Source organism: Juglans regia, chromosome 1, assembly GCF_001411555.2.
Source record: "Juglans regia cultivar Chandler chromosome 1, Walnut 2.0, whole genome shotgun sequence".
In the NCBI taxonomy this organism is placed as follows: Eukaryota; Viridiplantae; Streptophyta; class Magnoliopsida; order Fagales; family Juglandaceae; genus Juglans; species Juglans regia.
Genome location: NC_049901.1, coordinates 13,254,209 through 13,268,479, shown reverse-complemented (window position 1 = coordinate 13,268,479; position 14,271 = coordinate 13,254,209). Strand labels below are relative to the sequence as shown.

Genomic DNA, 14,271 nt, shown 5'->3' with positions numbered 1-14,271 from the left:
CTTAGCACACTAGTCATGAAGGTTCTTAACACCATCTTGGGAGGTATTGTTAAACACTTGAATTAGGCTTTGCGATAAAAGTGTGTACCCGATTGCCTTGTAAAAGTACAATTCTCATATATACCAGTAATAAGTTTGATTTACATCAGCTTGTCATCACGCCTATCTAATAAGGCCGATGGGTATGCCTTCCAGCTGCAACATCAAAAGGGTCACCAGTCTTTAGAATTCTAGGAACTTAACAAAGTTGCTAATAAGAAAGATTAATGGCAGAGAAATTGCAGATGCTGCAAATGAAGAGGGATGTACAAACCTCTGCTTATATATATATATGTAATATATATATAAATGTAGAGGACTCGCGATGAATACAATGCAGAGAATTTAAGATGAATGACATCTGAAGAAATCAGCACCGTGCTCAACATCATCAGTTCTGATGCTTCCGCTTTGTGCCATAAGTATTCTGTACACTCTCTTCGAACAAACCTCACCTAATCTTCTGTCCTCACCAAGCAGCCCTTCTGTTGTCAAGTCCTTGAGAAGAAATTCCTTTTCATGCACCTGCCATTTGGGGGGGTTTAACTGTTTAAGGGTCATCTTCTCCGTAACCAACAGTACAGAAGTTACAATTATGAAAAAAGAAGAATTCATTCTCCTAACAGAAACATAAAGAGTACTCGTATCTATACGGCACTATACTTTTTTTTATTGGCACCAAGTGTCTGGAAACAGCATCTTGACTAATTCCGGGGGTGCACAGGCTCTCGACAAAGAGTTTTCTGCAAGTGCACCTCAGGTAATTCAAGGGGAAAATCCCCCAGTCCAATGGCCCCCAGAGATTGTTTGCATCCGGAGTTTTGACGTTGAGATTTTCCATTTTGGTGAATGGCACTCCGGTTGGGTTTTTTAATAGTTCACGTGGTTTGAGACAAGGAAATCCGTTATCTCCTTTTCTTTTCGTCATTGTCATGGATGCATTGATTGAATAGAATGTTGGAAGCGACGGTAGAAGGAAGGTACTTGTCGGGTTTTGAGGTGGGCAATGAGGAACAGAATAGTATGAAATTATCTCATCTTCTTTTTGCCAATGACACATTGATTTTCATTGAACCCAATCAAGAACATATTCAATCTTTGAGAGCATTGTTGTTATGTTTTGAATTGAAGTTGTCTCGAGTCTCAGGATTAACCTAAACAAGTCTAAAATTGTACCGGTGGGTGCGTAGGTAATATTTCAGATTTGGCTAATATTTTGGAGTGTAAGATTGCTTCAATGCTGCTGAAGTATCTTGGTCTTTCCTTTGGAGCTCCTCACAAATCTGTTTTGATATGGGATGGGATTATTGAGAAGATTGAGAGAAGGTCGGCTGGATGGAAAAAGTTATATTTGTCTAAAGGGGGAAGAATTACTTTGATAAAGAGAATGTTGTCTAATCTTCCTACGTATTTTCTTTCACTTTTCCCTTTGCCAGTTGGGGTTGCTAGTAGAATTGAGAATATTTATCATAATTTCTTATGGGGAGGAATAGGAGAGGAAAAGAAGTTTCATTTGGTTAATTGGAATAAGATTTGTCAACCGGTTTCTTGTGGAGGAATGGGGGTGAGAAATTTGAGGTTGTTTAATAAAGCACTCCTTGGAAAATGGCTTTGGAGATATCATGAAGAGAGAGATGCTTTATGGAAGAATGTTGTTGCTGTTAAATATGGGATTGGTGTTCTAATGAAGTTAGAGAAGCGTATGGGGTGAGTTTATGGAAGGGTATTAGGAAAGGTTGGGGGGAGTTTTCTAAACATATAGGTGGGGGAAGGGAAGAGGATTCTCTTTTGGTATGACATTTGGTGTGGGTAATCAGCTCTTAAATTAGATTTTCCATCTCTTTACAGGATTGCAAAGGATCAAAATGTTGTTGTGGTAGATTACCTTCAACGTATGGAAAATAATATTCTATGGAATGTTGACTTTATTAGAGACGCAAATAAATGGGAAGTGAATGTTGTTTCAGATTTTTTGGGAAGAATTTATAACTCAAAAGTGATGCAGGGAAGAGAGGACAGGCTATTGTGGGATCATGATGGAAATTTCAGGTTTTCAGTCAGTTCTTTTTGTAAGGTGCTTAATTTTCGTACTGGCTGTGTATTCTTCTGGAAAAGCATTTGGAGGGTGAAGGTACCTACTAAGGTGGTGTTTTTCAGTTGGGTGGTTGCTCTAGGGAAAGTATTGACCACAGATAACCTTAGATAACGTGGTTTGTGTATAGCTAATTGGTGTGTCATGTGCAAGAAGGTTGGTGAATCTGTAAATCATCTTTTTTTACACTGTGAGGTGGCAAAATCTTTGTAGAATGAGGTTATTGGTCGGTCAGGTTTATATTGGATGATGCCTAAGGAAATTGTGGATCTCCTTGCACGTTGGCGTGGTGAGGCAAGGAAATGTGTTGTTGCTAGATGGAGAATGATGTCTTTGTGTTTAATGTGGTGTTTATGGCTTGAAAGGAATGTGAGATGTTTTGAAGACAGAGCGTTCTTTTGAAGATCTTCGTTATTTTTTCTTTTCTACTTTGAGTTTGTGGACTAGGATCTTTGTAAGGAATGATGATAATGTCCTAAATCTGTTTTTGTCGTAGTTTCCTGCTTTCTAGTCTGAAGTAGGTATTTCCTTTGTATATTTCCTGTGTACTTGGGCTGTGCCTATTCTTGGTAATAAAATTCTTATTAATTATATAAAAAAAAAAAAAGATTGTTTGCACCTAAGGAGATTTGAACCTTAGACCTAGGGAGAGCATACTCCAAGCCCAAGGCCTTTACCACTTGAGCCAACCCCCAAGGGTTAATTCGGCACTATACTTAGATGTATATATGCCCCCAACTCTGAGAAATATGGAGACATCAACACACACATTTATATTTCTATATCCTTTCTATTCCATTGATAATTGTCAAGAACATGGAAATTTTCACTAATGTAAAAATAGAAATAAATGATTAGTCCACTATTCATTTCTTATTTACCTCTTCCTCAAATAGACAATCTATCTATTCTAGAGATTAGGATATAAGCATGCTGACATACATAATTTTGGAAATAAAAAGTCAGAACACAAAGGTCTCGTTTAGATATCCTGTACAGCTTTGCCATACATAATTCTAATAGATGCAATGTACAGTAACTGCATTTCTCAATACTGCAATTCTACTCCAACGCAATGAGATTGATCGAAGTTCTGCCAACAGCCTTTAAACAATTAATCCCATTTCCTTCTTCAAAATCTTTAGTATACATTTAATTATTTTAGGTTCATAGTATATTTAGCAACTAGGTAGAAAAATGCGATTTTCTTTCCAGGGGATGACAAAAAGGCACCAAATATGGAACATTGTTACATGGGCCTACAGATTATACTGTTGCATCAAGGGCTCAGAAACAAATGGAAATAAAAGGTCGTGCCAATACATACCGATCTACTTGGGTCCATGTAGACACTTAGCAGGGATTTCATGGTGGGGTACTTCTTCGAAATAGAAAGAGCAAATCGTGGTTGTACCTTTGGAATTGATATCAATGCTTTCAACCTGTGTTCACAGCAAAATCAGAAACACGGTCATTTGAGTCTTGCATATAAAATAAATGAAGGCATGAAAATATATTGTATAAGCAAATTAAAAGTGCATAAATGATTAGACCCCCAGAATGATAATAGTTTCTTCCTAGAGCACCCATATCCTAAAATAAAATAGGGTTTCAATTCTTGGCCAAGAATCCGAAGCTGAAGAACAGCCTAAATCTTTTTGCAACTCAATAAGTTTCAATTTTCTATTTCAGGTGGCAGATCACAGATTCACAAACCACATTATGAACCAGGCACAGGCATCATGAATACACACCATACATTAGGGTGGCAATATGTGACACGACCCGTTAACCCAACATGTACACGGCATGATAAAAGTGGGTTTGGGATTGGCTTTAACAGATTCGGGTCAAAACGGATTGACCCGTTAAGACACGATTGCTTAACAGGTCACTAACGGGTCAACCCGTTAAGAAAGTTAAATTTACATCTATACCCTTAGACCTAAAATTGAAAAAATTCATAAAACCCTAACCCAGTAACCCTACGGCCCTCGAGTCCCTTAGTTTTCTCAAATCTCAACTTCTCAACTACTCAAGTGAAGAAGTCTCACGCCGCCTCCCTTCAACCAACAACCCTTGTAACATTAATATTTTACAATATGTGTTTATCATATTTGGGACTGTAACTTTAATATTATTACAATATATGTTTATCATATTTGTGTAATTGTGTGTTTATCATATTTAGTACTGTTGGGATTTTAATGTCAGTATTTTTATTGTTTGGATTGTAATTTTGGACTTCTAGTTAGTTTTTTATTTTCTATAGATATTGTTTATATTTTAATATTTATATAAAATCAATCAGGTCAAACGGGTTCAAACAGATCTGTTCAACCCATTAACATGGTCTGGTCGGGTCGAGTCGGGTCGTTTTGTATTTAGTAACAGGTTAAAACAGGACGTGTTAGTGTTTGAGATTTTCACAAAATCCTTAACGGGTCGTGTTCGGATTGACCCATTAAGTATAGTGTACATGTCTTGACACAATACGAACACGACCCGTTAACACGATTTGACACCCCTACGGCATACATATTACATCTATTCAATGCCTTGACTAGTACAAGGCATCAATAATAATTTTTTATCCGGTCATTGAAAACCCCTCTATCAATCTAACTACATATTTTTATTTTTGAAAAGCATATTAAAAAATTACCATTCTACAAGGGACATTCCTCTCCTCTACCACAAACATTTAAACCTACAAATCTCAACTTCATACAAATGAAAAAAAAAAACCGCAACTTGGGATTCAGCTTCACATGCCTCCCAAAATAAAAATCCTAATGATGTAGAGGTGGTGCACAGGATCACATTTGGAGAACCAGCAGTTTTGAGTGAGAATCACCAGATTTGGCTTGAAGACTGCTTATAAAGGATAGGAGCAGGATTTGTTGAGGATAGAGAGAAAGGACCTAGCCTAGGAAAGCCTCAAATAGACAAGGGAATGCTCATGTTGCTGAGATCCAACTCAACCGTAGAACCATTTGAGTTTAACTGTTTTCAGCAGGATTCATTGATGATGCTGAAAGTTGAAGACAAATTATTGGGCTTTGTGCTGAGCTCATCCATGATGAGAGGCAATAGCTTGTGGCAGTGGCGAGAGACGAGAGAGAAGAAGAAAGGAGTCCATTGTTTCTTTAGTCCGAAAAATGACTTCCACTTGACTGAAGCATAGTCATTGTCCATTAGTGTTTTTTTGGCTGAACACATAAATTTATTCTGTTGACTAGCATTTTTTTAGTTGCACTAAGCATAAAAATGCAAAGAACTATTTTAGGAAAACACATTAGGCTGAAACAAATGGAGCCTAAACCTCCATATCATGAAAGAAATCCTCCACATCCATAAGGCATATTCAATAATATTAACAAGCAAATGATAGATAAGGTGCCGCATCTGCCCTTTGCCCCAAAGTTGCATACAGGTCATAGCCACCAAAGAACTAAGATACAAACACAAGTTTTTTGACATCTAGTATTCAATAAGGTGTCCAACATGGCAACATACTAATGAAAATAAATCCTAACAATGGAGAGTAAGTGGTTTTGAAAGAATCTTTTAATGAATACTAACATTTAACAAAAGCAAAAAAGCATATAACTCAAGTACACTAGAGGTATATCAGAAACTCACCAAAAAGAAAATTCACATTCAAAATCTGAACCATCCAACTATAAAAAATAAAAACAAAACGAAAATAGGAGTGGAAGTGTCAAGTATCAAACTGATCTCAATATAAAAGCTTGGGATTATGCATTAGGAGCTCAACACCTTTAGACCAATAACTTTTCCATTTCCACATTTACACAACAAAAAGGCATAAAAAAACTTTCCACTGGACACAACTCCCTTGGCTCTCAAACCTCCTATTCCAAGCAAGTTGGGTAATGTATGAAGTGGTTTTAGAAGGCACGTTGCTGTGAAATATCCATGACACACCTCTTGCCTTAGTTTTCAATAAGGGGCATGTTAGCACTTTGTTATTTCTCTGTGGAAATTACCTATCAAACTTTCTTTGTGGAAAATTTTTGGACAATGACAACCGAAAGGTAAGTGCATTGACTATCAAACCATTAGTAAAATTAAAATTCGAATTCACAAGCAAAATTAATAATTTGTAACATTTGATGTACTAACCCGGAAATTGTCGGGATAAATAGATAAGAAATACAATTTGGAGAAAGACTTTTTTTTTATAAAGATAAGCAATTGTATTGATAAAGATAGGCATAGCCCAAGTACACCGGAGGTATACATATGAGTATACCAAATTAAGAACTAGAAATTGTTACAAGGAAATCATTGGAGAAAGACTTACCATAAGCTCTTTTTAATTAGATTCTTATCAACGGCATCCTTGGGAATCAGGGACCCATTGGCATTCACAGATAGGCGCGTCAACTTCTTTCTGCAGTTTATTAAAGTAAAAGTAGAGAGAGAGAGAGAGAGATTAGTCATTCATAAACTATAGTATGGAGCTGGCAGTTCTTACAGACTTATCAATAAAAGAACCAGGTAGATTACTAATCCACCAGTTTACATGATAAGTCTATGCAGAAAATAAGAAATAACTAAACCATTGTTAATCTTATCCCAAAACAAAGTTAGGTACTCTTGTACTGATGCTTATTATGGTCCCAATTAACACTGACATGAATAGATATCCTTGCTTTTACTTAATAACTGGTCATTGACCAATACAAAGTTAGGTACTCTTGTACTGATGCTTATTATGGTCCCAATTAAAAACTGACTAGAATGGATGTCCTCGCTTTTACTTAATAACAGGTCATTGACTGGAGCAATGTGCGCGAATATTCTAAAAATCTTGAGGAATGACTATTTTTATGTCTCAACAAACATCAAAGTTAACTGGTGAAGAAGCCAAAGAGGTAAGTAACGAAGAGTCAATAGCTACAATAAGATGAATAGTCTATTTTTCTTTATTGAAAAATTAATAATAAAATGACAGAAGAGTTAAGTGGTGAGAAAGCCAAAGAGACAAGTAAGAGGAAATCAATAACCACTATAAGATGAAAAGTCTTTGTTTTTCTCTCTATTGAATTAGTAATCATAAATGGTAGGAAACCTTTTGTCTTCAACTTTTTTTCTAAATCTTAACGTCAAAAAATCGAGTGGGTTAGTTGTGGTAATAAAGACAATACAATGAAATGTCTTTCATTTTTTATTTTTTGATAAGTAAGAAGGATACAATGAAAGGCCTTTTAGTATGTGAAAGGTTGGGATAGGTCAATGAAATTAAAAACAAAATGAAATAATGAGGTGGCACAATAGAATACAAAGATGTTTAAGAAATTATATAGGTAATATATTTCTGAATTGAACACAAAAGATCCATACAGGCACTCAGTACCTGAATTGGCAGGATGCCAGGCTGGAGCTCAAACCAACAACATGTTCTGCTAGTTCAGCTTCATCCACACATTGCCTGGAATGTACTTTAATGAAATGAGTGGTTAATTTTGCCAGCACCTGTATCACAATTTTGGATAACAACTGAATAAATAAATAATGGCACGTGTGAAAAGACCTATGAAAAGCTAGAATAGTCCTTTAAAACTTGAGTATCAATTCAACCTCTTCAACAGGTGGACGTCTCCAGCCATTATTATTTGATGGGTTCTTATACTGTTCCTGTTCCCTAATGTATTGTACAACCAGAATTACAACGTTATCAAGCATAACCCAGGAGAAAAAAAATTGAAATATAGTAAACCCAAAAATAAAGGAATGCACTGCAGTCAGATTATACGACCCCAGGTCCATCACAATTCAGTAATTTTTTTATCGGTAATCAAGGTCTTTTATTCATAAAAGTAGGCAAAGCCCGAGTACACAGGGAGTACTTGGACACAACCTGGACACAAAAAAGGGCAAATGCATTTTAAGAAGAGAACCGCTACAGACACAAAATAATGACACAAAAGTAAACCAACAAACTGACGTGGCTTCAAGTAATCCGTTAGATCTGCTTTAAAGTAAAAGTAACTTTATAATCTAACGTATCACATCAAGCTACATTAGTTTTTGGTTTTCTTTGTGTAATCCTTTTGTGGCTAAAAGATTTCCCTTTTAAGAATAGCCTACTCTTATTGGCAGGTGAAAAGACAGTGAAATAGATTATAAAAATAAGAAAAGAGAAAAAAGGACCATAATTGAACAGGTGTGGCAAAAAAATAAAATAGTGTGAGTGATGCATCTACATGTTCTCAAGTCATCCCAAAGAATTTTTTCTTTATATATATATATATATATATATAGGTAAGTCATCCCAAGGAAATAGATATAGGATAAAATCTTGCAAAGATTTAGAAACATTTTTCTACCATTCATGAAGATGGAAATTTGTTTTTTTAAGTATTCATGAAGATAGAAAATTCATGGGAACAAAGAAATGGTGACATAAAATAACAAATTTTCTCACTTTTATTTCCATTGTATGAAGTTCCAAACAATGAGCACAACACCGGTAAAACTAGTGTATAATTTCTTTTTTTTATAAGTAAGGGTAGTGTATATTTTCAATTTCATGACCTTTCCATTCAAACCACTATACCACTATTCTATTATAGGTCATATAAAATAAGCGTCATGTATGATGCACCACACTACCTCTTGTCTTCAAAAAACAGATCATCATTAAATGGCTAGAAGATGCAAAATCCCTCCAATACACTACTTTATCATACTATTGGAGATAAAAGAAAAAAGAAGTGAACTGCTACATGAGAGTAGAACTCAATCGCACCTTTTATTAATATATGCCATTAACCTATTGGTAATGTAGCAAATTGTGTAAGATGGGTAATGACTTCGGACACGGGAAACATGGTCATGAAGAGCTTCATTGATAACAAGATTACAGAATTCATCTGCCTCATGTACTAGCAATACATATGGAATCTCTATACCATTAGAAGAAAGCTGAAATAGACAAAAATAATTATATGTCAAAAAAAGCAAAAGTAATAACATGCAGTTATAGGTGTAATGTAACAGGGGAATATAAAACCTTCAAACCAGATTTCACGCTCAGCATTGACAATTTGAATGAATCAGTCACTTATCAAAAAAAAGAAAAATTGAATGTATCTGTCACTAGTAACTAGTCACTGTTTTCTTTTAAAACCTTAAAATTAGATTTCTTAATCACTATCCTACACAAGTTCTCTCTTTCTCTCAATCATTTCTTTTCTTTTTGCTAAATGAAGACATCATTTAATTACCTAGCTGGTTGTGGATTCAACTAAGAAAATCCATATTGCTGCACCTTGGTTGACATATTGCTAGCATATAATAGGAATTGAAGCGTACTTCAGGAAACTAAGAGGACATTTTTCTAGTTTTCTAATTTTACTCTTTGGAAAGCTAGATGTCACCTGCAATTCTAACTTCTTGTGGCTTGTGACCCATGGCTACCTGTTTCAACTCAAGTAGGTAAAGTAGTTTTCTCTTTGAGAAGCTAAAGCTCAAACACGATTTTAATTTACCATGAGCCCATAATGTGGTCTATTCAATCTAAAGAGGTGAAAGGGAAGGGAGGATTAAACAAAGGATAATATTAGAGTCTCTGTTCTTTGTCAAGAATTCTGCTAGGAATTTAGTACTGTCTCCTCTCTCTAAGAATTTCTAGACAAATTGTACCTGTGATAAATGTTCTGGAACAGTCATTGTCCACACAATCGATCTTTCAATTGGGTTGGAAGTTATACGGTAGGTAAGCCCTTTTTCAGCAAACCTCGTAAGCAGATGCCCTGAAGTAAGGACGTAAAACTCAGCTCAGGAGGTATAAAATTAACAGAGACGTTAACTGTTTAACATAGTATCTATGAGAGAAGAATATGGAGATTCAATTTTAAATGGTAAAGGAAAAATAACAACAAAAATACTTGCCTCCAACTGACCCCAGTTCGACAACTTTCGCATCAATTTCAGCTACAATAGATTTTAATGCAAGCTTCCCTTTTTCCCACTTTTGCTTTTCTTTCTGCATTTTTTTCAACTCTGCAGCCTCAGCCTTCTGTGCTGCCTTTTGCAACTTCTCTTGCTGAATTATGGAATTCAATCAGCTACTTGTCCGCTGGATAAATATACTAATTCACACCATTCAAACTTACTTCCTTCTTCAGTTTCTTCTCTTCCATTAAGCGAGCTCTTTCCTCCTTCGCCATCTTCTTCCTTCCAGCAGCTCTGTCCATAGCATTTTTCTTCCCAGCATCAATTTCAGTTCCTTTCTGACTTGTAATCTCATTCATCTGCTCCATGTTAACAGTTTCTTTGTTGAAAGAATCGAGTACCTGCTAATCATTTATCAAAGTCATTAAATGCGCTAAGTAAAGTGGCATCCAACATATTGGTGGTCCACCAGCCATTTAGAGAAATTTAAATTGGCATCATAATGAACAGATCAGTGAGCGTGTAGGGTAGGAAACACAATATTCCATAGAAATTCAAAACATATTATCTTAGGCTTCAAGTATGCAAAAACTACGAAATTTTAATACTGTTTCTCAAACCACAAGCATACATGGGTAAAATCTCTCCATCCCATAATTTCTTCTTAGATGTTTCGTACACTTTACCCCAGCCAAAAAAGTACACCAATTGTCGCATTGAAATTCTTCACCAATCCATTTCTGATCAGCAAGTGCCAGCATCAAAGAGGCCATGACTAACAAAATATCAGGGTTAGGACAAATGATAGATAGGCTTCATACTTCAGTCACCTTTTTAAATTTGAGTAAGTGCTATCCTATAGCACCTTAATTCATCTTCCATGCCAAATGATCAACACAAGTATCTCTTCCTCCCAAACAAACTTCAAGCATTCTGTGGAGTTATCAGCAGTGCGATGCTGCAGTTGAGACTCCTCAGGCAAGTAAATGCAATTATAAAATTTATTTAGACATGGAGGAACCTATGTAGCACCCATTTGATGTTCATTTTTCTCCATCCCGTTTCTTCTATAAAAGGATGCAAGGCAATGATGGAAAAGTAAGGGAAGATGTGAAATTTAAGCTGCTAATGGATGATAAGCTAGTGAGCAGTAACGCATCCCCTGGAACTCATTATATAATTTTAAATTTGTTAATTTCTTGCCATTGGCATAAAAAATCACCACCAAATATGAATTTTTGTCTATTCCAAAGAATCTAAAAGTAAACAAATGATGATTATTATCCTTTGGTAGAGTACCACATAATTTAGCCAACGTTACCAAAACTGAAAAAGTATATAGGCGGGTATAAAATGACGCATGAGAACATTTTACTGGTTAATACATTACATTATGCTACCCTACTTGCATATTTTAACACAAAATTTTTGAATTGTTTTCACTTATGTAACAGAAAGCTCACCGCCAAAAAACCAAGTTTAGATTTTAAACATTATGTGCTAGGTTGCATATGGACAATCTAAAGTTAAGACTCTGGCATAAGAATTGACAAACCCAAAGAGACTATTTACTCTTCAACCTCCAACAAACTAAAAATATATTTACAAGAAAAAAGAAAAAATATCAGACCGCCATGCATTAAGAAGTACCTGATTAGCATCATCTCGCAAACCGGTCAAATGCAAAGAACCTTCCCTAGTCATTTGCTTTGAATTATCAATCCCTGACAAGCATTAGCCATAGGTCTATTAAGAAATACGAACAAATCTCACCATTTTTATTTTGCCAAAAACCATAGCTGAGAATTTCAGGCAGCATAAAAAATATCATTATTTAAATTTAAAAAAATAAAGCTTATACAGATTAGACATTAGCATGCCTAGAGAACTCGTTGATTCATAAGACCTAGAACTCCAATCCAAGTCCATTGCCAGGTCAAAATCGCTGACCGTTGTTTCAGTGTCCTTGCACTTTTCCCTTCCAGACCCATGTTCAGACTCATTGTCGGACTCCAAGCATATCAACCCACAGATTCCTGAGAAACAAGCAAACAAAGCCAACACCAGCCCAACATTATATTAATCTAAAGACAAATACAAATCTCTAACACTCAAAGTTAGATTAAATCATCTCCACATAACTCCAAAAAAAAAAAAAGAACAAAAACAAAAAAACAAAAAAAAAAAGGAATTTGGAAAGAACCAGATAACTAAAAGTTGAGGATTTTCTAGTAATCATACAATTAAGAAATGAAGTATAATCGAACTAACCTGAGAACTTCTTCTCAGAATCTGAAACCCTAATCTGGGGATCCGATGAGCTAGTTGTGCATTTGACGATCACTACATCGGAATTTGGGGCGGACATAGGGGTATCTGGGACAAAGGAGGGGGTGGAGTTGGGACCCGGCTTCTGCGGGGTTGGGTCGTCGAGAAGGACCAGAGCCGGAGGGTTTGGATTAGGCTCAGATTCTGTTCGGCGTTGTTTCTTGGAGGGGAAATGCACTGGGGTTGAGAGCGCATTTTGGTGGTCATCTAAATCTTCTTCGTCGTCGTCGTCGGAGAGAAGGATTGGCCGGAACATTTTGGGAGGAACTATAGGGAAGCAAATCGAGGAGAGCGAGGTAGTGGTAGTACTGGGTTCCGTTTCTTTCTTCGAATAAGCGCGGGATTGTTTGAGCAAAGGGATCTGTTTGGTTACGAACGTTTATATGAGGATACATGGGATTAAATTTCCAGGTTCGCTTCGAGGATATTTCTATTCTGGGATTAGGTTTGAACAAAGTGATGTTGTAATACGGACTCGTTTGTATTCATAACTCATCTCAATTCACTTCAATTCATCTTATCTCATCATTATAAATTTTTTAAATTTTCCCATAAAATATAATAAACAATTCAATTTTTTCAAATTTTAAAATAATTTTTCTAAATTTCTCATAAAATATAATAAATAATTCAATTTTTGTTATATTATTCACAAACCATCTAAACTCATCTCTGAATTCAAACCACTCCGTAATTAGGCCCATGGGCTGAAAACATTGTTTCGGTATACATTCTAAGGTAAGGTTTGAAATTTAGATAATGAGATAAGATTATTTTAGATAAAATTTAAAAATTAAATAAAATATTATTAAAATATTATTTTTTAATATTATCATTATTTTAAGATTTGAAATAATATAATTTTTTATTATATTCTATATAAAAATTTAAAAAAATTATAATAATAAAATAAATTAGAGTAATTATCGAATCCAAACCGAACCTCGCTTTTGTTTGGGCACCCAAAATTAATACGTTTCTATTCACGGGCTTTGCTGCCGAGCTGACTGTATTGCACATTACACATGTTTTAATTCTTTTTTTTATTTTTACTAAATTAATTAAGTTTTTTCTACTTATCATTATTATACTACGTATTTAAAAAATAAATAAAAAATAAAAACAAGCGTGTGACGTAGGGATGGGAAGTATAATTTTTCTAATTTCACATCTAATCTATCACTACATATAAAAAAAAAATTATGAAAGGAACCAGTGCCTCATAGATTTCAAGAGTTACCCTTCATGACAATAAGACTTAAATCCTCCACGATTTTAACGATTTCACTGTTGTCTTAACCACAGCATGTATAACATGAAGAAATAGTCATCTATCGAGAATAGAGATCTTATATATGTCCCGTTTAGATAGTGAAATTATTTCATCTCATCTCATTTTATTATTACAATTTTTTTAAATTTTTACATAAAATATAATAAACAATTTAACTTTTTCAAATCTCAAAATAATAATAATATTAAAAAATAATATTCTAACAATATTTCATTTAACTTTCAACTAAAATCATCTTATCTCATCTCACTATTCAAACCGCACATAAATCATTCCTACCAAATACATCAAGTGTGTGTATTGTGAGATCTATATATACTAGCTGATGTAAAAAGCTTTTATATCATTAGTTTGTTAGATGCGCCAACAAGACGTGGGCTTACAAATAAATTTATTTCATATACAGATACAAAAATGATTTGTACAAATTTTAAATATAATAATTTCACGCAATCTTTTTATAAAACAGTAAACTCCACTATAAAATATATATATATATATATAACAAAAATTATTTTGTTTTAGTGGAACATAATTTTTTATAAAAAGTCTGCATAAGACTTGCATAACTTAAACTTGTAACTAGTAT

The 14,271-nt window shown here is 34.7% G+C and overlaps 1 protein-coding gene across 6 annotated transcripts; it reads right to left on the bottom strand.

The window, feature by feature from the left end:
• Window positions 1-39: 39 nt before the first annotated feature.
• LOC108992499 (crossover junction endonuclease EME1B-like) lies at window positions 40-12,739 on the bottom strand. 6 transcript variants are annotated; one of them, XR_004798870.1, is made up of 13 exons: window positions 12,332-12,732; window positions 11,941-12,096; window positions 11,711-11,784; window positions 10,282-10,461; window positions 10,058-10,211; window positions 9,809-9,918; window positions 8,913-9,088; window positions 7,742-7,805; window positions 7,518-7,636; window positions 6,462-6,551; window positions 3,459-3,573; window positions 314-564; window positions 40-195 (listed from the first exon to the last, which is right to left on the bottom strand). XR_004798870.1 is itself a non-coding variant. In XM_018967101.2 (12 exons), exons 1-12 carry the CDS (start codon window positions 12,642-12,644, stop codon window positions 385-387), a joined length of 1,755 nt encoding a protein of 584 aa, XP_018822646.1. In that variant the 5' UTR covers window positions 12,645-12,739; the 3' UTR covers window positions 40-384. The 6 variants fall into 6 exon arrangements, 4 of the variants coding, with proteins under 4 accessions (XP_018822646.1, XP_018822645.1, XP_018822644.1 ...); XR_001996336.2 differs by having other exon boundaries at window positions 314-585; window positions 10,282-10,464; window positions 12,332-12,724; XM_018967101.2 differs by having other exon boundaries at window positions 40-585; window positions 10,282-10,464; window positions 12,332-12,739.
• Window positions 12,740-14,271: the final 1,532 nt, after the last annotated feature.

Coding starts and splice junctions, on each gene's coding strand:
- LOC108992499 (XM_018967101.2), bottom strand. CDS start 12,644: ATGTTCCGGCCAATCCTTCTCTCCGACGACGACGACGAAGAAGATTTA. Junction 11,785..11,940: donor TGAATCAACGAGTTCTCTAG/GCATGCTAATGT, acceptor AATGCTTGTCAG/GGATTGATAATTCAAAGCAA. Junction 9,919..10,057: donor CGAACTGGGGTCAGTTGGAG/GCAAGTATTTTT, acceptor TCCTTACTTCAG/GGCATCTGCTTACGAGGTTT.